General features: G+C 39.2%; 1 protein-coding gene across 1 annotated transcript in view; it reads left to right on the top strand.

Moving 5' to 3' along the window:
- The window catches only part of TMEM132B (transmembrane protein 132B), a 258,825-nt gene that overhangs the window by 181,322 nt on the left and 50,885 nt on the right, over positions 1 to 26,618 (top strand). Inside the window, exon 4 of the mRNA XM_050906609.1 lies at positions 492 to 678. Coding sequence (XP_050762566.1) covers positions 492 to 678 — 187 coding nt within the window. The remainder of the gene's footprint in view (positions 1 to 491; positions 679 to 26,618) is intronic.

The raw sequence follows: 26,618 nt of genomic DNA, 5'->3' as shown, positions 1-26,618 counted from the left end.
TCATGTATTATTTCTGCAAATCCATTTTTTCACTGAGATAAAGACAAGTTTGGGTTTGAAAGACTTCTCCCCCCCAAGAGCTTATTTCTGATACAGCATGAGGAATGGCCAAGTATTCTGTTGTTTCGGAGCTTCAGTATTTCCAGCAACAAAATTATAATAATGCTATATTAAATAATTTAGCAACATCTGTGCAATGCAGTTCCCAGGGTTTGGGGCTTATTCTGCAAATTCGTTGTAATTATGGAGAATGAATGCCTGAGTTTAATGGGAAAAATGCCTCCATTTCATGAAACTAAAAGATATAGTGTCACCTTATCTATAAAGTGTAGCTGTTGCCCAGTGTGTAGTTTGATTTACGTTTCTGTCAGTGTCTTCAAGTCTCCATGTTGAATTTAATGGTAGATCTTCTGGTGAATAGAAAAGAAAAATCAAAATATATTTTGTTATTAACATCCTACTGATGTGAGAAATTTTGGGTTTTTTTCCAGAGCAAACATGTCTTCCTATGAGATCCTGCAGATGGACTTTGAGATTGACAACACTAGCAGCCTGGCAGGGGCCCAGCAAATTACCTGGCAGGTGGAATACCCTCGAGATGACTCCGTGAGCGAACTGGTGGTCTCCGAGATCTTTGTCAGCCGAACAATGTTTGTGGGAATTGTTCCTCTTGCGATGGTAAGAACCTGCTGCTGCTTCTTTTTGCTAAATGTTTCCGTTGATTCTCGTTAGTATTCAAGGGAATGTGATCCATTTTATTATATGCTACTTCCTATGCACCTGCTGCAAGTGATTTAAATGCAAAAAATACATTTCAATAATATTTTATTTACCTGATATGCCATAATGGCTCCTTGGAAACCATTTGAGTCTTTTGTGAAAATCCTTTACCGTTTGTGGATTATTGGCCTGGTACATGGTAATAGCTCCTTTGGAGCCATTGTCTTCTGGTGTATTAATGCGACTGCCATGCATGTGCTCTAAGGGTAAATGTTGCAATTAGTTGGGACATTTTCAATGAAATAAATTAGCATGCATGTGTGGGAAACTTCATTGCTAAACCAAACAACTGGACTGTTTTCTGCTTTGCTTTTCCCCAAAGAGCCACACAGTCTAGTGAGCTGCAAAGTGTCAATTTAATAAAAGGTCCGGTTTGAGTTACAGAGAAAGGACAAAATACTTTCTGAAGATGTAGCTGTCGGCCATATTTTCCAGGCAGGGTTTAAGGTGTACGTGTGCAGAAAGCTTGAAGCTGATGGTTTATTTAAAAAATGCAAATATCTCCTTCTAAAATCAAATGCACCTTTTCTAGGAGGGACCTTTGGCCTACGTTTGGGCCTGATGGACTTTTTAGTACTAGAGCTTTAAGCTTACACATGAACAGTGATTTCAGTGGAGATATTCTGGTGTAAAAGTAGAGAAACATTTGCCCTTCCTTTCTGAGTCGGTCTGTGCTGGTTTTCTTTCTGTTACACCGTATAATGAACAAATATTGGCGTTTTCCTCTGCATGACCAGTAGCTTTTTCTGCTAGGAGAGAAGCAAGGAAAGATGCTTGTAAAGGTAAACAAGACCCTAAATAAGTTTAATTTCCATTTCCTACTGCCAAAGGCTACACTCAATGGCAGCCCAGTGATAGAGGAGAAATTATATGCAGAAAAGTCAATAGAGAATTTTCTTCTAGTGCTTTTCTTTTTTTATTTATGTAGGAGATGAAACAAAACTCTAATTGTATGGATGGAACATTATCAAGTAGTAATGGTGAATCAGGTATAATAATGACAGAATGTGGTGCATCAACAGTCTTGCATGTAGCATTGCCGGTTTCAAATGGATAGCATGGAGTTTGTGCCATGCAGAGCACCACAGATAGAAAAGAAAAGTGAATCCAACCCAAAAGCCCATTGTAAATGTTGGATCAGAGCTTTGCTGCTGTCTCTGCCAGGGTTTTGCCAGGGTTTTACTTCATCTCTTTGCAGTTATGGCAGATGTTGGCCACTTCAGCTGTCTCTGAATGTCCTTGGACAAAATCTGAGGCTGAACCTGAATTCAAAGTGGAGCTAATCTAATCTCTGACACTTTGTCATTGTAAACTAACCATGGAATAAAGGAAGAAGCTTCTTTTGTGAATTTATGACCTTAGTCCTTAAATGGGGCTCTCATGTGGGCTATTACTTTGCTGCTGCATGTGAGCATCCTTGACTGGCTCAGCCTAAGGCTGATAAGAGAATTGATGACAGTAGTGGCAGGAACAACACCTTGTATTTGCATTTCTTTCCCTTATGTTTGCCAGTTTGCAGTGCTGCTTCATTTAGCAGTGACTAACTGGTGCAGGTTCTGGCACTGCATTGCCCAGTCAGGAGCAAAAAATAGTTGCTCTATGCATCATCCTGTGTTGTTCAGAGAAACACATTCCCAAGGCCCAGAGTTCCTGAGTGAACTCAATGCATTTTAACATTCACTCCTCTTCAAGATTTGCCTGGCTCGTTGGTAAGGCAGTCTCCCTCTGAGTGCAGGTGGTTGGTATCTGTAAAGAAGAGTTTTGTCATCTCCTGGACCTTGGTCTTCCAGAAGAGCACCACAGAAGGGTCCAGAAACCAGCGTGTTTCCATGCCTTTGCGATTGCATTGAACATAAATTACTTGCTGTTCCTTTTCAGTGTATCCACTCTTTCATTGTAAACATTGAATATTTATAGATGAAAACATAGAGTTCCTTGGAGAGTTTAAGGTTTGAGCAAAACATTTAGTCCTTGATTTGCAGGAGTGAACATTTTGATGGGATTACCAAAACCTCATGGTGTTTCAGTGGTAATGACACTGGCATTTGCATGAAGAAGTGCAGCTCAGTGTCATGAAGAGGAAAAATTTATTTCCAGTAAGAAGACCAAGGTGGATTCAGTGAGAGCTTAGTGGAGGAGAAATTAGCTGTGAAATCCTGCAAAACAAAAATGAAATTTAATGTGTGGATCTCTTTCTGTAGGCCACTTTGGTTCTTTTAATAAAAAGACATCTTCTTCCATGTGGTTTGGAATATCACTGTTTTGTTGCTGCAGTTGGCCATGAGTTTATCTTTGTTTTCCATGCTACTTTCTTAAACAAACAGGAGAAAATTGAAAGAGCCCCCAGATAATTTATTCTGTGATTGCATTGTGGCGACTCTGGAGATAGCGGTGGGGATATTTTTCTCATTACTAGCTTGCTTTTTTTTTTTTAGATAAAGATAGGGGAGACTGCATGGTAACATTTGAATAATAGCCTGATGAAAAGAGATGATTTTTTGCTTTAGTGAGTTTATGAAGCCCTTAACATCATATCTCATGTTCTTAACATTTACATTTGGTAGCAAGCTTGAAAGGCATTTTTTTTTGTTTTTTTGCTTTTGGGTTTTTCTAAGTGAAGATACAGCTGATTTTTGCACATTATGTTGCAAAAAATAGCTCCTTATTAGCAGACAATCTTGCTGTAATGAATTGATATTGCAGATTATTTCTGGCTAGTCCTTTGGTATCAAATCAGCAGTGCATTAGTAAGCACTGTTCTGAGATGCACAGAAGGAAGCAGGGCCAGGGAGAGTCTGCAGGTGAAATCCTGGCCAGGGTAGCACCCATCAGCTGTGCTCTGTGCCTGCTTCTAGCCTGCTCCTGAGATGAGTTTATCCAACATAACTTGGTGAAAGAACATCATGATAAACTGTAATGTCTATATGCTGTGACTAAAAAGGAACAGAGGTTTTAAAGCCTTGATAGGGACATTAGGAAGTAACTGGAAACTTGTTAGCTTGTAAGAAAAGTAGAAATACTTAGTGTGGGAAAACCAACTGTTCTTCCTTCTATATGATAACTGTAAAAATACTGTGGGTTTCTTGGGGGGTTTTGCATATTTTTTGGAAGAGGACTAAAATACAATCTTGGAATATTGGGAATTCATCCCAAACTATCCATTTTGATTTGAATGATTCTCCATATAATAAAACTCAGTGTTATTTATGGCCAAATTTAGCGCTTTCAAAATATGTAAATAAATAAAACATTTGCACTAATGAGAGAAAATAAAATTTCATATTGAAAGAGAGCCCGCTTTCTGTATCGTCTGACAGTTCTCCCCAAATCCTTGAGTTCCTTCTAATGGAAACATCCAGTTTCAACAACTGCACAGGGCCAGATAGTTGGGATTTCCAAGGGAACTACATCCAGATGGAAACAGCACAGTCCAGTAATTTAGGATTTGCTTTCTGAAAGTCTTATGTCTACTTTTGGGTGAGCAACGTAGACTCTGTGCACAGTGGGAAAGTGCACAGAGAGGATGCTGTGGGAATGCAGACCATCCCTAGCTGACATGGCAAAGAAAAGAGAAAATATCAAGATGGATGATCACAATTGCATGCAGCCTCCACCTCTCAGGAGCTGATTTGGATGACAGCTATGATAACCCTACTGCTGCTGTAAGGGTCGGCTTTCTTTGTGGGGTTGTTCTTATGGCTCTGCCTGTAAATCAGATGCCTGCTGAGAGGCTTCAGTCCTATAGTACTTATTATAGAGGAACATAGTGGGGAATGCTCCCATTAAGCTATACTGTCATTTCCATCATTCCCAGCTGCTGGGAAGAGTGTGGAAAAGGAAGCGACCCAGTCTGCGTGCATACAGCCAAAGTCCTATGGGAAAACATATTCAGTTTTACTTGGGGAATGTTTTGAGATGTGAAAGGACACGAAAGGGTAGACTGTATCTTTCAGCCTGTGCCCTCTCCCAGAAAAAACCCAGACAAACCCCCCAGTTTTTGTTTAGTCCAAATGTGGCCTTACTACCTAATAGCAGGTGACTGGAGCACCAGTTCAAAATCAATTCAGAGTGCAAAGCGCTTATTGTCTCACTGGCACCGTTTCCAGCCCCACGTATGATCTGATCCCAGATGGTATTGCTGTGTGCATTTTACACCATTTCAGAAACAGATTGTTTATTTTGTCTAGTATTCAATGTGACTTATGCTGAGATGATCAGACAGGATTCTGGGCCTCACATACCTATCCTACCTAGCCTTTGTTTTATGAAGTAACTGATCTCCCAAAGTGCTTATACCAATAGCCTGTGTTTTGTTCCTGGAAGGTTTTGTTTCTGTAGATGAGGCTAGATTGGGAAATTCACCCCTTCTGAGCATGAAAATTGGATATATGCATAGTTGTCCTCTTGTATAGCTGTAGAGGTATAAAAATATATGTATAGAGACAAGGTGTCATAAGATACTCAGATATAAGTATGTAGGGACATATATGATTCTTTCTTAGTCACTTTTTTTGAGACTGATTTAGAAGCGGTCAGTGAAATTCTCTGTTCTTTGGATAACAGGCTGAGAAGACACAAAGCTCAAAACGTAGCAACCTCTGAAATCCTTCAGAGTGCTGCTGTTTTAATCCGGGAAGCTGTGCAGCTAGGTTCCTGTTACAAGGGCCAATGGATTTGAAAATGAATGAAAACTGTCGATGTGTGTTTATTCCTCTATAAGCACAACTTTGCAAATCATTCTAGATTCATTTTCTGTGAACTGTGGCACGTGAAATACGTGAAGATTCATTGTCCCGTAACTGCTAGAGCATTTTCTGATAGCTAAAAGGGATTGGATGGGCCTGCTTACATAGGAAAAATAAATAAATGCTCATTCCTAAAACTCCATGCAAATTAACAATTTTTTTTTTCCTGAAGTACTCTATTATTATTTAGTATTTATGTAGTGTTTTATATTTTCAGAACACTTTACAGACATTAATTAATCAGAACTGAATAAAACAAGCTTGATGAGAATGGAAAATTAAATGGAAATTAAGTCACTCTTATTCAGTTTTACCTGTTTCTGAATGATTTGTAAGTCACTTTTCATACTCCTAAAGGTACTTTTTAAAACACTTTCAAAAAATCTTACAATGCTATTGCTTATTATCTCTAAAAACTGTTTTAGTTAGAAAAGAGGTAGGATTTATACCGTCAAGAACTAATGACAGCACAGATGAGTGGCTTTGAAGAATGTAAATGCTGTTTTATCACCTAAAGCTGTGCATAACTATTTAAGCCGATTTAATTCAGGTAAAAATGCATGGATTGGAGGATTACTCCCTTAATTTGAAGCCTATTTAGAAGCTGGAATATTTGACTCCTGGAGGTTTCTTTGGAGAAGAGTGGAAGGAATATTTAGTTTTATCGAAGTTTTTGTCATAAGCTTTTAAGATTAAAAAAACTGTTGAGAAATTTTACCTATAGAAGATGAATGAGACTGAACACCGTACTGAGGTGGCTAATTTGGAGATAGCATGCAGGCTTCTAGCTTGAGCATTACTGCACCGTCCTCTTGCAAGATACAAACATGCCCCTAAATACCTTTGAGGATCTGGGCCCGGCTGTTCAGTTTAACGTTCCACGATGCACTGAGTGTCAGATGAAAATGTCAGCTGCTTTGCTCCTGTGAGGCTTATCTTGTTTTCTTTTTGACAATAAATGTCTCTGATAATTGATTCTTCCAACATCTGGTGTACAGATTAACATGTGGAACTCATGTCCCAAAAAGTAGAAAGGTGATCCATTTTCATCATGTTGAGTAGAACAGATCAAGGTGAGGAAGTGGAACACAACCACATTTGAAGCTCTTTTTGGTTCCACTATTTTGTTATGTTACTGAATATCAGGAGAAGAATCTGCCTTCTGATATTACAATTACTAACTATAAACACTGCAGGTGATTATTTTAAAGTAAGTTTTATGGCATTGAAGTAGGATGCAAGTTGTGAATCTGGTTGATATCTAATGCATCAGAAGATGTGTTTTAGGCATCCAGCAGATCTGTCAGAACATTGTAAAGTTGGATCTAAACTAGACGCCTTGATTTGTCTTAATATAGTCTCGCGAAGTGGAAGGGTATGTTGTGCTAATTATAGAAATGGATAGCATGGATAAATCTGTTCTATCCAGTGGTGATACAATTCTCACAGTTATCTCTCTTGATCTAAATAGACATAACCTGCAATTTCCATAGTTATGGAAAGTTGCTGGTAGCAAGGTAAGTCAGTGGAGTCTGACACTCCTGGGGTACAAGAAACAAACACTTCACCAGCTTTGAGCCTGTCATCCAGGTTTCTGTCACAAATAAATGTGATTGGATTAATCTGTTATCTAACTAACAGTTGGGGAAAAATAAAAAAAAGAAAAATCCAGGTCTTTTAGAGAGTTTCTAGGCAACCAGGAACTTAGTCAAAGTAAAGAACAAGACATTGAAGAGATGTATTTTAACTGTTTTTTGTAAGAAGGCTCCAGCTAAGGCTGAAGGCTTGAGGAACAATAGGTTTAATAATAGACGAATATCTAGCATTCTCTTCTTATCTAGGAAAATGATGGCTTGGTCTGTGACTGGCAGCACTGGTGTTTTAGATATATGTGCTACAGATCCTTTCTTGTATAGTAATAGAATTGTAATTCCCAGACTGTCATTATTCTGAAGTGTTTTTCAAATGCAACAATCAATATTTCACCAGTGCTCTGAGCCCCTCAGCCTGAAACATTTCTGTATATCCTGCAAGTATTTAATCTATGTCTTCAGAAATGTTGTTTCCTCCCCCAAAATGTAAGCTATTGGTTGACTAATGGTTTACTAATGCTGTGAATCACTTAGAACCACAGATGGCTGTATATACTCTAGTGAGGTTTCTTTTAAATGGGAGGCTGAATAACAGCATCTCCAGTTGCTGCTAGGAAACGTACTGACAAGAACACCCAGAAAAATCATCCTTAAAGATGCCCATTTCTATAACTCAGGCTGAAAGGGGATTGCTGAGTGCAACACTTTACTTATTTGTTTTAGAAAAAGCAGGAACGCAGGGTGAGGGTTTTTTGTTTTGTTTTTGGTTTGGTTTGGGTTGGGTTTTTTTTTAATGTACTGATAGCTTTGGCTGCCGAGTATCCAGTGAGGAATACGAGGGTAAATGCAGCTTGGGATGAATGCCACCGAATCCCCATTTGCACAGGAGATGGCATGGCCTTGTGCTCTTATTCATGGAGAGCCCACCACTGTCATATTCTGATATATCTTTCCCAGTAAGAGCTGCATGCCTTTCCAGCTTAAAGGTTTGATTAAAAATGTAAAATATATTTGTGGGAAGATTTTCCAAAAATGCTTGACTAAATAAAAAAGCCCTCTCTAAAATATTTGGTTTTGTCTGCCCTGCATAAAAGAGACAGGACTTGGGTGCCTGGATTGTGCTGGGAATGTTATCACATGCCTGGAGAGCAGTAGTCTCCATATGCAAGCCCTCAAGCAAGCTGAGGCTATGGCACAAACTCAAGACAGATCCACATGCAGCCCCATCCAGCCATGGTCTGCAGTGGTTCTCCGTGCTGAGCGATGCCTGTGTGGCCATCTAGTTAAATAAGCAGTCATTCTAAAGCTTAGAAATCATGTGTTTCCTGGTAGTGCTTCTCTTGTTTTGGAGCTTTTGTCTGTGAGTCTGCTGAGATTACGTCCTGTTCCATTATTCAGATTCTGCCATGGCTTTCATTCATGATGATTCTTGTGCCCTTCTTTGGGGAAAAGATTTCTTCTGCGCATTCATTTTAATTCAGTACAAGTTAAAAGATGTCTGAAGTAATGTGAATTTGAGTGTCCGTGTTCCTACATAGAACACTGTTGAATCCAGCTATCAAAAAGGGAGTGTTTAAAAATAAAAAAGCCTTTAAAGAATTTATTTTTCCTACAGAAATCATTCTTGCTAGTGGCAATATAGCTTATATTTGGACACCAATTAAAGGAGCGCATTCACACCAAGATGAAAACTGACCCAGACTTAGAAAGAAGCTTACCTTCACCTTAAACTAAAATAAGAAAATGACAAGCTTTAGCAGCCTCTTTTCTTCGCTCTCTCTGGGGTTAGTTATAAAACCCCAGAACACTTAATCCTGGAGTGTCAAAAATACCAGAATAGGATCAGTCATTTCTAGCAAACCCAGATGATTTTCATATTTTTTAGAGGTTGGTTAAAGTGTCTTTATGTGCAAAATGTCCCATATGTGTTTATCCATTGCACTTAATGCATATTTCTTGCTTGAAATCATTTTGACCTTTGGCCTTCCAGTTCCCTTTAAACTATACAGTGCATCTCTGTTTTACTTTACATGCAGTGAACTGCACAGAACATAATTTTGTCATTCACAAAATTCACCATTTCATGGGAAAAATATTTAAAAGTAAATTCAATATAGAGTAGATCTTCATCCCAGAAATATCAGGGATTATCAAGATGGTTTTTTAAATAAAACCGGAATCTATGACTCCCAGATCACAGATTTCAGTGTGAATTTTTACACTAAGTAATGGGAGCAGGATTGAAGCCTTGAGCTTCCCTAAAACCCCACACTGGAAGGATTGATTTTAAACTCAAAGCAAATTAACTACTGTGGAGAGAGTACAGAATAAGAAAAAAGAAAATCTTCTTTTGTATTATTATATTTCCCATGCCCATAGTGAGTGTTTTATGTCTCTGTAGCAGAGATAGTATCTTCTGCAATTATTACCATCTTCAAATTAATTGTCATAGGGAATTAAATGTTTTTGTTTTGTAAGGCTGTTCTGACAACCACAGGATGAATTTTATGGAGAAAGATGAAATTTTAAAAGATTTCTTGAAACACACCAGCCAAAATACAAACCACTGAAGATTTTATTAAGTTTGATCCAGGGGAAGACTTTAACTTTGAAATATGCTGGAAGAGAAATGTGTGGGGAGCACATGTCATGAGGAGTGCCCACATGGGCTTCACTCTGACTGAACAAAGCCAGGAGATTTCAACGTGCTTTGTGAACAGACATTCAGAAAAGCTATTTTGGATTGATCAAAATTGTTTAACAGTGGAAAAACAGTTTTCCTTGTAGAACTGAGGTGTTTGATTAAACTCAATTAAATAATGTGCAAATATTTAATTTTGAAAAAAAGGCTTTTTTTCTTAAGTGAAAATGTCCCATTCTGAATATGGCAGAGTAGGACCATTTTGATAATGTCAGCCTTCTTTCTCAGTGTTCTTCCGAAAATGAAATTCCAGCCAAATCTCTTCAATTTCATGAAGTGTTTCAATTTTAACTGGACTGTATTTTCCAAAGGGTATCACATTTTTTCTCTTTCAGTCTCATTCTGGGCATCTGAACTAGGTTTTGGAATTGCTCAGTGTGAACCATTATCCCTTTTTTCCTCTGCTCAGTTAAACATACTTTACCATTTAATTTTGAGAGTAAAAAAGAAAGAAAGAAACCAAAAGAGAATTTGCTATTGGTGGGACAAAAATAATGGCATTTTGAGTGTTTCCATGAAAGCAATGTGACATGACAAATTTTAAGAAGCTCTGTGAATACTATTAATATTTATGATGCACTCAAGAAAACAGCTATTGTGTGCCACATCCATCAAAGATAAGAATTGTATTCAACTGTGTTGGATGATAAACATTGAATGACAATAGCTAGAGATTATGAGAGGGATTTCATACTCATGTTTGATGCGTGCTTGAGTAAAAGCACCATGTTATTCCACTGTGAACCAATAATTTTCTTTCATGAAATTAGATACACTTGCTGATACTTGTTACAACCATAGTCCAAAATATTAATGAATATGCAGGGAGTGCTGATGCCAAGTGCTTCAGAGATCCTGTTGCAAGCTACTCAGGATCAAGTCCTAAAGGCAGCATTTTCCACTAATCCTCCTCTTGGAAATCACTCTGAAGCTTACCAAATTACAGTGATTTGAACACATATTGCTAGTTGTTTGCAGTTTGGATGAATGCTAACGATTACCCCATGAAGCGAAGGCCCTTCCAGCATAGCAAGCTGGCTTTTTATATCCCATGTTTCTCTTTAAAAAAATTCCGTCTCTCCATCACCAGGAATGGGGCAGAATTGCCTGTGCCATGGGAATGCCTGCTCTGATCCCGCACCGGCATCTGTCTTTAGATAATGTGCCCACGAATGTCCCAAGTCTGGCATTGCTTTTCTTCATTGTCATCACTATAAAATGGAGCTTTGGAACTAATTGATGATCATCCAGGCAAGCAACTGCTGGCGAGAGGTAAAGGGGACATCTCTCCTCACTCGTGCTCTTAAACACTGCACATCTCCTCCCTGCGCCATGTGGCCATGCCTGGCAAGCTGCATGGCCTCGTCCTCCCCCGCTCCCAGTCAATGCTGTGTCTGCTCCTGTGATTAATCTCTTTGACACAGAGGCTGCGTGCATTGCCACTTCCATGTTCTTTCTGCCCTGCCTTCTTATTAAAAGTGTAATGCTCTGGAGATACTTCTTTCAGAAGATCAGACTAATGATGCCTGAATTCTGCACTGCACACCCCTGTCTTTGAAAAGAAACTGTAATTCAGAGTCGATTGATGAATACCTGTAGCTTCTTTGGTCAAATGTTTATAAATAAAGCTGTATTAGGAAGAGTTAACATGCTGTCCATATATCAAGGGTAGGAGGACATCCAGGTATTCTTGCAGCCAGAGTGATCTCGGGTCTCTTTGATCCATGTGGAGAGTTACTATTCTTAGAAGACCCTCTCCAAGGATGCACAGGCACTAAATTCTTGTTAGAAGTAAGTGGTTCCAATAATAAATGTGCAGAGGAAAATGCTAAGAGGTGCTGAGCTGATATGGCTATGCTGCCTCTGGAGGGCTGTTTGGTTACCTCTGTTCCTCTAGGTTTGCTTCTATCTTTATGAAAAATTTGCTGATGGGAGTTCAGTGCAAGCTGATGGAGGGATCCCTTGACAGACTATCAAGAGTGGCAGGACCTCCTGCAGGCCAGGAATAAGGGCACAGCGGACCTCTTGACAGAGTGATTGCAAGAGGGATGAGCTGAGCCAACCTGAAGTGATTTTGTGAGCAGTACAGACCGTTAACAGGACCCAGGCTGGGGAAACACAGTGTGCTGGAGGGAGCTACAAAGCTTTTACTTTGTCTACCTAAAATGAGACTCTTCTTGTTCCTTAACAATTACCCAATAATTTGGCTCATCTGTAATTTTTTCCAGAGTGCTCATTCTGGTTTTATTGCCAATTAACTTAGCATTCTAGTCTTGGTCTACAGCTGATTGGCCAGTAATTTGAACTAAAGCCCTCATCAAAAGGGCATCATTTGTAAATCAGAGAAGAAATCTCAGAGATACTGAAATTACTGTTAATTAAATCAGCACACGAATGTAATGGGCACACGTGAACAAAATTATGTTTGTTTTTGAGCTGTTCCGCTAGCTGGAGAGTAGGTCTTATTAGGACTATTTAATTGTCAGCCTGTATTTATAAGATGTACAGCGAGCTGAGTCCCTTCTGCATGAATTAATTTTGTATTGTGTATACATGTATGAGTGATACATATAGTTCTTAGCTTACACAAACAGACCGTGTTCTTGCCAAGCAGATGCTGTACTATATTTCTTATGTACATGTTGCACTGAAAGCTTTTCTTTTTAAACGGTCATTTGTATTTAACACAACTCTTATTCAAAGCTGGCATTGACCTTAATGTAGTTACTTCTGATTTACATGGCCCCAATATCAGTTAGGCTTAGGAATTATTTTACATGTAATTTCTATTTTTTTAAATTCAATTAAAATAGCATCATAAAGATGGAGCAGAGCAGCAATCGGAGAGCTTTAGAAGTTGTAATGTAGCCTATAAGCAGCTATTGTGTATAAAAAAATTTCTTCCAAAGGTGCCTCAGCTTTACTGAAAATGCTAAGCTACAGCTTTATTAAGATAATCAAGATACTCTAACACAGTGCTTTGGGATAGCCTTGTAATATTCTGTGTTGTTCAATTCTGAAGTTCTTGAATTAGCAGTTTCACAACTCTGCCTCCTGTGGAGCTGGAAGGCAAAACTGCATTTTGTACTGGTTGGTACTTGTCTGTGAGCTCTTTCAAGATCAGTCCAAGGCAGAAGACAACACTCCCTCGTCGGGGTGGCAGGACTGAGGGCATCAGCACTGATGAGGGCAGAGAGGAGCAGGCGTTGCAAATTCCAGGTTATTTGAGAGGTAATAAATGCATTCCTTGCTGTGGCTAGGGGACGAAATGGATCCAGCGAGTTTCAAGGGACGAAATGTTGGCATCATGCTGAAATCTGTGGTCAAGGACAGGGAGAAGCTAATAGAGTTTTACATAATCTTTGGGACCTTCTAATTCTGGGTTGGTAAATGCACTGAAATGGCAATGACTCTTGTCATTCCAGCTTGCTTTCCACAGCGTCTGGGAATACCACTGCCCAAAACCTCAGTGCCATGAGACCAATACTGGCGTGGCTCCTGTACCGGAGCTTGGGAGAGAGCCCAAACCTGCTCTTCTCAATTCCTGCAGAAGAAGAACCTTGCCCTGACTTGTACACTGATCACAGCCAGTATTTGTTGTTGCTGCTTGTGCAGTCTCCCAGTAGGGCTGTAATGAAGAGTAGGAGGAAAAAAGCAGAGAATATAATCCAGAAATCACTTCATTCATCCCCATTCCTGTTGTTTCCTTGTGGTCAGGAGTAAGCTAATTCCTGTAGTGTTGGCTTGGCTCTGCGAAAGAGGAGGAGCCACAAGAATTGAAGTTAGATAGGAAGAAAATGCAGAGCCATTTGGACACTGCAGCATTTTGGTGTGCCAAGCATGGGTTAACAGGCTTCATGTACTTCACATTGCTAGAGATTTAAGTGACAGAGTATTTGATCTCTGTCTCTCATTAGCGTGTCATTTCTTCCTTAGAGTATGGATGTCAAAATGCATTTGATCTGCTGCAGAGTTAAAAACACTCATTGTTTCAGCCTCCATTTTGAAGCTCACCTAATGAAGAGCAAATTTCAAAGGGAAAAAATATGCCATTAAATTCTGTGTCAGAATAGGGAGCTGTAATGGTTGTTTAGCTTTTTACCTCTAGATTGCCAGCTCAAATCTAACTCCGCCAATAGAAATCAGAAATGTTTACCATGTAATATTATCTGGTTTCTAGGGACCAGCAATTTATGTTAAAAGCAAAACTCCAGCCCTATGAAGTGTGACAGTCCTATGACTGTGAAGTACTGCGAGTCATGTTTATAGAATTTGAGATGAGATTTTCAAGAGCATCTCATGGCTGGATTTCTGAAAGTTATTAAGACACCAGGAGCTACAGATAGTCACTTCATGGGATTTTTGAACGGACCTTGCTGTTTAACTCAGTTAGACACCTCTCTGCAAATTGTGGCTCTTACAGATACTAAAGAAGGGTATTTTCAGTGTACTTCCAGTGAGTTGTGTGCGTCTAAGCCCAGTTACGTTGACAAGAGGATGGGGCACAGTGGCAATGTGATAGCGGTGAGCAGAAACTCAGCTGCCCGGTGGTATGAGGAGTCCTGCACCGGCTCCCCAGCACCTCAGAAGAGCATCCTTCAAGGTGGTGGGATGTGGGAGCTTCCTAGTGGGACCAGTGCTGCAAAGGGAAAAGGGAGTGTGTCTTACGTGGTGCTGTGCAATATCTTTTAGTCAAGTAGTGATGTCGCAGAGATTTTAAAAGAGTACCTAGCATAGGATGGTAAGGAGAGACGCAAATACCTGTTTTCATTTCAGCCAAATGACACATTTTTCCAGTGTTCCCCCTGTTCAGCTATTGCTTATTTTTTCCCTTTGCTTGTGGGCTTTTAAACTCAAAGTGAAGATGATGTGCTTCACGCTTCATCTCTAGTTTATGGACTGTGAGGAGCAGCCCGCTCTCAGTCCCTCATTTTGAACCTTTCCTACTCTACTCAAATACTCACAAAATGGGTATAGCTTTAGTGATTAGGGCAAGGGGGAGACTTGGGGTCCAGTCTCTCTTCCATTTACTTTTCTAGAAGTTTGTAATGCACATACGTACCTAGGGTCTTCAGTAGCTCGGCTTAAAAAGAGCCTATGCAAGGATTTTTACTGAGGTATTTGCGTAACAGGTACGTCCTTTAATAAAACCTTAGCTGCATTGGAAACTCCCACCCAACATCCAGGTCTAGGCTCTCCCAAGGACTGATGTTGAGCAGCAGCAGCAGCAGCTCAAGTGAATAGGAAGTGACCAACAGGTAGTTTGTAAAAATAAGTGTGTTTGAGATCTACAACACAGCTAGAAGTACTGTGATAAATTCCCAGAAACACATTGCATACTTGAGCTTTTATAGAACAAATATAATAGCACTCACAAAGAATCATATTTATCAGTTATTTTCAGTTGTAAATTTGCCATTTAAAATTTAGAATTAGTGATTGTTTATAAGTTGCATAAATTGTTTTCTTAATTACATAACTTATATAACAAAATGAGCTGCAAACTGTTTGGTTTTGGGTTTTTTTTGTAAGAGCACTGTTGCATTGTTGCTAGTTACATAATTATCTGCTCAAGAAAAAAGAACAACAATCCCAATGGTCTCCAGAGCTTATATCCCATAAGGTGAATTTCAAACCACAAGTTAGAATAGTTTTGTTTGGTGGAAAAATATTCAGGTTAAGAATTATTCACAGAAAAGAATTCTGATAAATGAGTATATTTTCAAGTTTTCCATGGTCATGATCAATTCACAAAGAGGAAAAGGAATGCAAAATTCATCAAATAAATTATTCATTATATTCTCTCAGCTATAGCTAACAGTGAATTGTCTAGACAGTAATTACTAATTTTTAACCTATGCATGTTCACATAACACTATTGTGTGAATAGCTTCAGTATACAGCGGCCTGAGATAATAGTAATGGATGTAAGTCAACTAGCAGGTGATTTTAATTGGGAAATTATATTGGATTTTTCTATTGAACTTCCATAAAACATTACATAAATATTGAATCATCTTGATGTTTTTCTCCAGTTGAAAATATAGGCACACAGAGTTCTGTGCTAATTTGATCAGTGGGTAAGCAAACATCTTTTTTTTTTTTTTTTTTTTAATTTTGCTGTAAAATTCTCCAAAAACCCATTAAATTCAGAAAACAGCAAGAATCTACAAGGAGTCTGATGCAATAACGTTTTCCATTTCAGTGGTGATTTTCCACTAACTAGTTTGTATGGCTCCTTAAGGAGGGTTCACGTCTATCAGTTTCAGTTTACTGGCATGCTATAATGCACTCCTGACGGCGCAAGGAACAGAAACCTTAGTCCTTCCCCTTTATTGCTATGGCAAAAAATCAAGACTTTGGGGGGATTCCCTTCGTTTCCTAGGTGATGCAAAACCTCTGCAGTGATGGATCTCACCTCCTGCTTAGCTACCGGCTGCCTGGGGGATGTGGTTGCTGGGATTTGCATGGTGGAGCTGGTGCTTGAAAGAGGACCTCAGAGCAGTTTCACAAGAAGATACCTGGCCACAGCTGTTGGCAAGCCGGTGGTCCTGCAGGTCTGTCAGCACTCAGCAGTAGCACAGATCTGTGCTACCGATTGTCAGTTTTGTGGCTGTGACAGTGAAGATAACAGGTTTTTATATTCCTTTGACTTTTTTGCAGAAATCTCTATTACTATTACAGTTAATTAGAGAAGAGTTAGATTGAAAATAAAGCAGAAAATCATAATCTCGAATGGATTTGTTATTGGAGCATATACCCTGTGGACTAATTGCAAGTTAGTAATTTTGTGGTGCTCAACGGCTCTGAGTTGATCAGAAACTGTCATTTATAAAGCTCTTCCATTTCACTTAGGGTAACTTGCCTTAAGAGAAAAATAGCAGGAAACCCACACAAATGATTGGAAGTGATGCAACAACTAGGACACTGTAGAAGAATATTTGCATAAAATTCTGGTTTTGTGTATGTCAGTTTAAGCTACATCCTTTGGGGTATGGTTTATAGAGAGATGCGTTAAAAACTAACCACATGTAGCTCCCATTAACCCTAATACAAGCTCTGATTCTGACTTCCTGTGTGCTTAATGTTATCTTAATGCAATTTGATTTGATATTTAATTGCAGTAATTTAATTAATGGTTCTGTAAATAAAAAGGCTAAGTTGCGCCCTCCTACACACAGAGATATGCACAGCAAGCAGCTCTAGTGGCTCCTGTGAGACTTAAATTTATGTGTCTTAGAGCAGAATTTAACCCTAAGGGTGTATGATAAAATGCCCAAATCCCAGAATAACACTGTAACGGTGTTTGCATTGGAAATGTTACAGTATTAGTTCAAGCTTACAGGAGGAGAGTGGCATTTAAAAACCAAACCTACAGATTTCTCCCTAGTACTTGTCGACAGGATAGGTGACAGAATTGCTTCCTTGTATAGCAGGATTCCATTTAAAATCATTTACAAAGACTTAGTTATTAATAAAACTGTTATTAATTGGATAACCTGCTATTAAAATTGTTACAGAATCCTATTGGCCCAATGGGTTACTTACAAGCCAGAGCTTATAGGTGTTTATAACCCTTCTATTGATGTGCCTATAACCTTCTCTAACACATGCTACTCATGTCTGTTGCACACTTAAAATGCCTATCAAATATTGATTAGTCTCCCTTATAAACCATTTATAAATAGAAGCATGTAATATAAATTGAACCTAAAATCATTAAGGCTACATGGTGTGCAAGTTAATAGTAGCAATCTTGAAAAGTTAGGGAGTGCATGAATTAAGGGAATTGTATTCATAAACTATTTTCTTAGTACAAGATAGTGGAGCTCCCATTGAAGTCAGGGATTTCCCATAGCATCTACTGAAGAGTTTGCTCTTTTTAAAAATCTATTTATAAACAAGAGGTGACATAATGCAACTGTAGATCTACCAGGTAAGCTGAATTCTTTTTCCGTGTTTTTTAGGATAGAGTAGAGCTGTGTAAACTACAGCTCCAAATATTTATGCAAAGGAGGAGAGGCATCGTGTATTCGCGTATGGAAAAGAGGTCCACATTCCCTGGTGTTGCTGCTGTGAAATACATAGGTATTCTGCTGATGTTAATGGGATTCTACTGTGTTCTCTATACAATAAATCACAGACAGCTGTTTCTAAATCGGCCCCTAAACTGAACCGAAGTCAGCATAAAGTGTCCCACTTCAGCATAATTACCCACTGTTAAGCTTGGAGGTAAATCACATTTATGTCCCTTCAAATCCATGCCTGATACAAGTGAAATCTGAGTAAGACCCTTTGCCTGAATTTGCCTTGCCCTGAGTTTGCATTGCCATTTAACTTAATATGATTGCAAATACCCCTGCCACATACTTAAGAAGTAGGTTTTATTTTGGAAATGGCACTTGACCCCTAAGGATAGACCAGATTTGTGTGTACCACCATTCTGTTGTGATTAACAGGATATTTAGATAGGCAAGAGCCAACTCTGTTCCAAAGTCTGATGTGCTCTGAAAACATACAAAACAGTGTGGGAATGACAAGTACAAAACCCCCAGGCAATAACGGCAATCAGCAGGCCTTTTTGTTATGCAAAGGAAAAAAAAATCAGATAGATGGAAACAACAATAAACCAACAATGATTCAAAGTGCTTTCTTTCAAAACATCTCTTGCAATTTCCAGCTGCCTCCCTTCTTTGTCACATCTCACTTCTCAGATAAACAGCTGAATTGGTCAGACTTACTTGCCTTTGCAGTTTTCACTCATTACTCAGTGTCTGTACCTGACCCCCAGCTCTTAAAAGCCCAACAATTAAGCGAATTCCAAAGAGGATTACAATTGAGAATCAGAGGATGTAAATGTGATTTAGCATGGAGTGCTGAGCATGACAAATCATTTTTGTGCCTAGGCCTTACTTGTTCTGAAATGAGTTTCATTTAGAAACACAGAACAGATTCAGCTGTGTTCCACTGCCAAGTGTCAGGCGCAGCCGTGCAACTTCTGCAGGTCGGCTCTTGCAAGGCTTACTGAGGCTGTAATACCTTTCCTTAAGACCGAAGTGCCACCATTTTTGTCAGCTGCTTAGTCTTGCGAGGAAATAGAGAGACATGCATGCACAAACCAACCTCCCAGGTTATTTCCTTCTCTTTGGAAGAGCTTGACTGAAAGCATTGCCTTGTAGAAGGAAAGCACAAGGACATTGCGAGGTGGACTCAGGATTCCTTATTTATGTGGCTAGAAGAGACAGGAGATCTTGATGCAAAAAGTTTCCAAAACATGTGGTCTAAGTGTACAATTGAATGTTTTCTTGCTGTGAGTTACTCTGTGAGAAGTTTGTCTTAGGCTTTCACTACTACAGAAGCTGGCTAGCGTTTCATTGATAAATGAAGAAATCTCTCACATCAGAAAAGAGTATTAATAGCATGCACGTGTGTGTTTGCATGTGTCTGTGTATTGAGTTGCCTTGGAAACAAGCGGAGAAAGCGCCATGAACCAGAACATGCTTTCCATTTAAGGAACACTTGTGCTATTGTAAAACTACATACAAAAATAATCAAATTCATTCATCCATTCTGTAAGCATCTTGCTACAGACAGCAGTGTGCAGTGTATGTGGATCCCATGTAAAGATGACAGAAAGCCGCTTGACTGTTTTGGAGCATATTGTTGAACAAATGAGTTGACATTGGTGAAGTTGCTAATAATGTGGAAAAAAAATGTATGCAAATTATAAAACATTTTGGCAACGGGCCAGGTGTACATTAAAGTTACTAAGATATGAAATAGACCTAGAGTATTCACATTGCAAAACAAAGTGGACAATTTTACCTTACATATAAGAACAGCTGTTTCAGCATATTGGCCTCAAAGACAGTATGTTGAAACAGCTGTCCAAGTGTTTTGGAGGTTAATCTACTCAATTAATCATCGTGTATTTTTTTTTCAATGTATAATAATGTTCGTACGGTTCCTTGTGGGCATGTGAACAAAATATAAAGTTTTAGTCATCAGTGAAATGCATATCAGAAAACTTTGTGTGAGAAGAAAATCTGTCTTCAAACTGACACTGGGTCTTGGAGAGAGAAACATGTCAATACAGACGCTGATCTCAGCAGCCAAATTATGGTGGTTTTTTAAACATAAATTTCAGGGGAGAATCACTAGCAAGATTGGTCTGTGAGACACAAAAAGCCTGGACTTTTGCGTGAAGTTCTGTGAAATAAGTGAATAAGGACATTCTCTGTCCGCTGGTGTTTCCGAGTCATCTAGGAGCTTCCATCTTGAGTAACCTGCAAGCTGCAATTTCATGTGGTCTAAAACAAAACTCTTTGGGCTGCAGCCTGGAAGTGCAAAACAGCTAAACCACTTTGGTCTCCGATAAATAGCCAAGGGCTGTCAGTGTGGAGATTGCATGGCAACCTGAGTTGTTTCGCTCTGGCGCATTTGGACGTGTGATGCTCACGATGGGGTGCAGGGCAGCATGGTGCTTTCCTCATTGCCCACACAAGAGCCCCTTGGAGCAGGTGAAAGTCCTTCATCAGCCCCCTTCATGTGGTGCCGCTGAGGTGAGAACGAGAGAGATGCCATACAATTAACACAGGTGTGGTTGTTGTAATTGTCAAAAATAATCTTCAGTGAGACTTTGCCCTGGAGAGAGGTGTGTTCTCAGGTGTGTTGTCCTCTGAAAATCAGGAATACACAAAAAGACTACTGCTCCCACCTCATTTGAATTCATTTTGTAACATTTTATGAATGAACTCCTAGAACCTAGCACATTTTCTGCATATTCACTGCCATCGAATTGCAGACAGCCACTGTCAGAAAAATCCTCTGGCAATCCATTTGACCAGAAATAGATAAAATCTAAACATCATTTCCAACCTTTCTAAATATCACTGCACATGTAAAAATAGCAAAATCTTTATATATCATATCCCAGTCCACCGTTCATATCAATGTTTTTTTAATCAAATGTAGGGTTTCTGGCTTTGTTTTCCCCAATAGACGATGCAGAATAAGTGGGAAGAGTTATCATGAAAGTTAGTGAAATATAGACTACAGCAGCTACGCACAGCTATGCTTAACGGGTTCTAAAGTCTTTTCCTCTGCACTAATTTTCCCAGATTCTAGGTTTATTCCCCTCTGGACTTAATAGCAATGCATGCTGGAATGAGGCTTTTTAGATTGAAACTCTGTTTATGAGATTCTTGGCCAAGAAAAGAGAAAAAAAAAACCAAACCAAAACAGAAATGCTGCTGCAGAGAAGGAAGCTGCTGCAAGCCATGGCTGCTTGGAGACAGTGCTGTCAGATGGCTGCCCTGTGAAATGCTTCTGCTTAACGTGTCCGAGGTTGATTCTGTCTCAGGCTGTTGCTGTTTCTCAGCCTCATCAGTGACACAGTGCAGCGCTACCTGGCCAGGAAACTTGGGCGTCATCTTCTCTTCCGCTCCTGTCACAACTTGTCATTAGGAAGAAGTAAGGTTGCAGTTTTATTCTGGGTTGTTCTCCATAATAGCTTTTGTCAGCTTGCATTGGATATGCGTACCAGAGTTCAAATACAACACTACTGGGAGGAAAATCCAAAACTAAATCAACAACAGCTTGCACAAGTGCCTTCATTAACAGAGGAGGAAAAACAGCATTAAAATGCCAGGTACTGCTGCATTTAAGAGAGTGTAACCTTTGGGCAGTTAGTTAAATGTCAATGTTATTCAACAAAAAATGAAAAACAAATAGAAAGGTATGTTTGATGTAGTTGTTGTGGTCCTGTCACTTTAGAAGTTGGGCATTGGTTGACCACTTTGTGTCATATTGGCCATGAAAAGAACAAACGTTTGTCCTTCAAAACGAACCTGCGGTAAAGCAGGAGAATGTGGAGTGAAACTTTTGATCATCTTTTCCTGCTTTTTGTTACAAGGTGCCTTCTGGCAATAATTCTTGGGCTTTTGGAAGATGATGAAGTTGCATCATAGCAAAGGAACAAAGATGTATTGAAACACAGTTTTTGTTTCAAGATCCAGTTTATCCGTTTTCAGATCATTCCTGTTGCCTACAAAATTTGACAATTCAGTAGTGTAAATGAGATACTTTACTCACCATGTTCTCACTAATTTCTTCGTGTGGACTTTCTTGTTCCCGGACCCAGGTTCAGCTTTTGTAGGTGAATACTCTCACCTAGGTTTTGCATTCGTACCTTCATGGCATGAATTTAAACATAAACACGCTTCAATTGTGACATGACCATTGATATTATTCCTGAAGTGTTGTCCATCAAAAACCTGAGGAGAGCATGTTGAGGCTGTGCTGAGACAGTGTGGGAAGTAGTGCGGTGCTGGGAGGAGATGTTCCACCTCTGGGTCCTCAGCTCACTGCGAGGTCACAACACATGCAGAGCTGAACTTCCTTTGCTATGTTGCTCTTTGTATTCTTATGAAGTAGACATAAAATGTTAGTGGTCTTTGAATGAGAGAGTTTATAATTTGATTTCTGTAAGACCCTCCCTTTTTGGAGGAACACTTTGAAAACAAAATGTGGGAAGTACTGGCCCACATCTGTGCCGTGCGAGTGCATTTCAGCCACTGAGGAGGTGAGAGGGAGGGAGAACATGGCTGAATACTTCAAGGTGTAAGAAAAGAAGGGAAAGAGCCAAAATTATAAGGAGAAGTGGAAGGTGAGGAGAGCGTGCTCTTTTCTGTGTGGTAATTGTATAGGGGTGCTTTCAGCTGAAAGCACTTTTGAGCTGGAATTCTGTGTTACATTTATGAAGGCCTTTAGGTGCAACACTTTCTCCTTCTTTGTCAGCCCTTCGCTAAAATGATGTGTCAAAATGCCAGAGAAACCTTATCTTTTCTGAAGCTATGTCTTCTGTAAAGAGCATCTTCCCTTGTATTCGTCTGTCCATTTAGCAGGAGCAATGACTATGCATCAAGAGGACCCCATCAGCTGCAGTACAAGAAAGAATATGGCATTAGACCTGGCCTTCTTCCCACCTTACAACAGTAAACAAGTTGAAATTGGTACTGCAAAAGAAGAAATACATGTATTATCATTTGGAAATCTGCCCATTTTTAGAGGAAAAGTAAAGAATGAATGGTTGACACAGCCTATTTTAAGGAAGATAGATTTCCTTAATGGAGGCGAATAGCAAATATTCATTCCATTTGAACAGTCCAGTAGTGGTGATCTGATTTCTCTTTGCAACTGAGTCAGGCTGTGCAATTTTGTGTCTCACATTAAGTAAAATGGCAGCAAATGGGAGATGTTTTCCTCCACTGAGATAGTTCTTGTAGATGAGTTCTTCAACACGAATTGGATAATTCTCTTTTTCCTCTCTTGCTGTACCTGGTTTATCTTTCTGGAAGATCAGTGTTTTTCCCGTTACTCATAATGTAACAGGTTCTAAAGAAATAAATTGTGAAGTTTGAATTTGAATAATGTCTTAATGACTTCTAAAGGCTAGTTATGAAGATAATACTTTGGAAGCAAAGATAGAAGTCTTTTTTCATTTTCCTTCTGTCCTTCAGTGTCTTTTGTTGAGGTGGAAAACCAAGTCAGCCACTACTTCATATAGTTTACAAACAGTTTAAAACTAAAAGTTTTAAAACTACGTTGGAGTCCCTGCTTGGACTGAGTTTGTTGCTGAGGGGTAAGGACAAGGAACCACTGTTAAAATTCTTTATCAAAGAAACATGCTGTGATTTTGATATATAATAATAAGTGGAAGAATATCTTATTGCATAGAATAATAAGTGGAAGACCTTTGTCTGTTTACAGAATGCTTCTATCGAAAACCAATAATACTGTCACTTTCTATTTCTATTCCTGAGAAACATTAATGTCATCCCCCTTGTCTGCTATTGTCTTGCCCCATTTCAGACCACCTGTGAGATGACATTGGAAGCCCTCTCAAAGTGGAACGTTTGGAATAGTTTCATATTAAGAGGTATTCTGTGATTTTTCTCTTGAGTGCATTCAGCTGTCTGTGGCATTAGAGTATATGCTAATATGCCATTATCATTTTCCACTTAAGAAGGGTGACAAGTAATACAGTATTTCTTTCGTTGCATCTGTTACTGGTTGCTTTATTTATAGCCCTCTATATTTCTTTACAGTCACTGATATTTGTTTTGCTGCACAGCTGAATTTCAGTTAACCAACCAATAAATTAACTGTTTGAGATGCTGCATGCTCAGCATTTACTTGTTATGCAAAAAGGCCATTTAGTAGGAAAGATGGGCGAATTGGTATTTAAACTGTACAGAACCAACAGCCTGAAGACACCAAGTTTGAGCGTAACCTCTCAGAAAAAGCATGGACCTAGGACATTTGGAATAGGGATTCAGTTTCTTGATCTGTCACTGGCCTGGTGGGATTTCTTCTGCCTCAGTTATTTCAGCTGTAGAATGAAGATAACTGTCCTGTTGTCCTTGGCAGAGTTGAGAACTGTTTTTGAAGTATTATGGAAAGACAAGATACTATAAGGAGTAATTTAAATAAATCATTCAATATGTAATTTTTAGAACAGATGAAAGAGAGACAGGGGAAAAGATGAAAAATGAAATAGTTTGATCCTGATTTCACAGGACTTTTACATTTGTGTAACTTCATGGTCTTTATTATAATTACTCCCTCTTGCACCAGTCTAGCTGAGAGCAGAATCCAGTCAGTCTTTTTTTTTTCTCACAGGTTCTTAAAACATTCTTTAGTTTGAGGGACTATGTCTCCTAAAAGCTGATGGACTCTGGAAAAATACTGATGTTCTGAAAGCAGTGGCTCAGCTTTTGAAACACAAATTATATTGTCCTAGTCTGCAGGAAATAAATACACTGTACAAGAGTGCACTGAGAAATTCAATCATGAAAACAAAAAAGGGATTTCATTCTGAACTTGAATAAAGAAGAGGTTGTTCTTTATAAAAGTTGAGCAAAAAAAGAAATAACCAGACATAGGGCCATGTCAGAACAAGGCAGTGCTTCTGAACAGGTACAAGGTGAACAGACTGAAAAATTAAAATTAAGAACAAAATTCAAGCCAAGAAGAAGCAGAGGAAGGAAAAAAAACCAGCTCAGTAGTCCTTAGATCAGTCAGAAGACTCTCAAAACCTCACCTCAAATAAATCAATATTCTTATTTGAAAAAATTCAGAGTTTTTAATTTTGGCTTTTTTCAAAAGAAAATATTCTCAAAGGTGGTTTTTTTATGCTTTTTTATTTTTGTCAAGAAACTTTTTTTTTTCCTCCTTGCCAAAAAAGTTTCCAGGCAGTTCTAAACACATGCAGGAGACATCTTCTGTAGTGTTTGTTTAAGTAGAAAGTAAGTGTTGAAGACTTGAAAGGCAACACTTTGTTCAAGTGGAGTGGCAGTGCAAGGATGAGAAATGTGCAGTTGGTGGATGCTCCCAAAATCAGGGAATAAAACACCAGAAAGCTCTGAGTGTGCAAGGCTAGTGAAGGCTGATGCGTGGACTGGCTACAGATATGTTCTGCTTTTTATTTTCACTGCATCAAATACAGCAGTAGGCAGCTTTATGAAATGAAGTAGATAAAAGGCATGGTTGTGTCATCTGTGACGTCCATGTCACTGTAGGAAACATGCAGTGGTGTAAAAATTGTTAGGAGTACCGTTAGCTCCTAGGAGTAAAGGAGCTAACAGTAATGTATAGGTACTGATTGTTTGTAATTTTGAAAGCAGGAGAGGATAGAGTTTCTCTCCTGTAATTCTAGACATCAAGTCTAAACTAGACATCTGAGCCCTTTAATAGGCAAAGGAGAGAGAGAAAACTTCCAAAGTGTCACTTCTGCTGTCCTAAGACATGTGCCTAAGACAGGAACTGCCAGAGAATGAATCACTTGCCGCAGGCACTTTCAGGGGAGAATAGCCTTTCTGAGGGAGAGCAGAGAGTGGGAAACAGTCTGCTTCCAAAGCATTTGCTCTGTGAAAAGCCAGTCCTGCAGCAGTGTGTGTGTATGCAAGCCCATGAAATTACTTACACAGGTAAAGTAAGTAAGTACAGCAGTCTGGTCCTGACAGATAACACAGACCATCTTCAAGGAAAAAAATACTTCTTTGGGTAAGGCATGGGTCTTTCCTGTCAGATCCATGTTCTTTGGAAAATGATATCCTCCTTTTGCAGGATGATGAATGTGAGCATCTAGTAGAGCTCTATTCCCTTTTAAACTCCATAATGCTTCTCAAATATAGTTAATAAGTATATGCATTTAGCTCTGTCCAGAAAATACAGTTCTGTATTGGTACGTTATGAGCTCTGGACTTACAGCAGTGTTTGAACTATGCTGAAGGAGAAGATATAAAATCCAGTTCTTCTGAACCCCCTGTCTAGCAAATGCTAGACAACTGTCTTCTGTCAGGGGATTTCAGAGGACTTTGCATGATGTCACAGTCACTTTCCCATGTATCTTTTTCTGCTCATAAATAGGTATTCTTAAGCCGTAGCCACTCTGTGAATGGCTTAACGAAGCAAGTCACCGTGTCTGAAGCAGAAAGAGAACCCGCACTCCCTCCGTGAGAGGATGCTCCTGCAGGATGTTGGGAAGTCATTTAGACATGCTGTAATTAATTTGTGCATTCTTCTATAGCATTAAACAGCTGTTATTACAGAAGGACATGGATTTCTGCCCAGGTAGCACTCATGGTAGAAGATGAGCACACAGATTGCGGCAGTAAACTCATGTGATACGCAACCTTATGTTTCAATGTCTGTAGTTTTGCACTTGTGAGACTGAAGCCTTTTCAAGCCAGTGAGTTGCCAGCTCTCCCATTGCACTGGTAGCATAGAATTTCCTCC

This window comes from Gymnogyps californianus, chromosome 16 (genome assembly GCF_018139145.2).
Source record: "Gymnogyps californianus isolate 813 chromosome 16, ASM1813914v2, whole genome shotgun sequence".
NCBI lineage: Eukaryota > Metazoa > Chordata > Aves > Accipitriformes > Cathartidae > Gymnogyps > Gymnogyps californianus.
The sequence above is the reverse complement of the archived record's forward strand: the minus strand, read 5'-3'. Positions and strand labels throughout refer to the sequence as shown.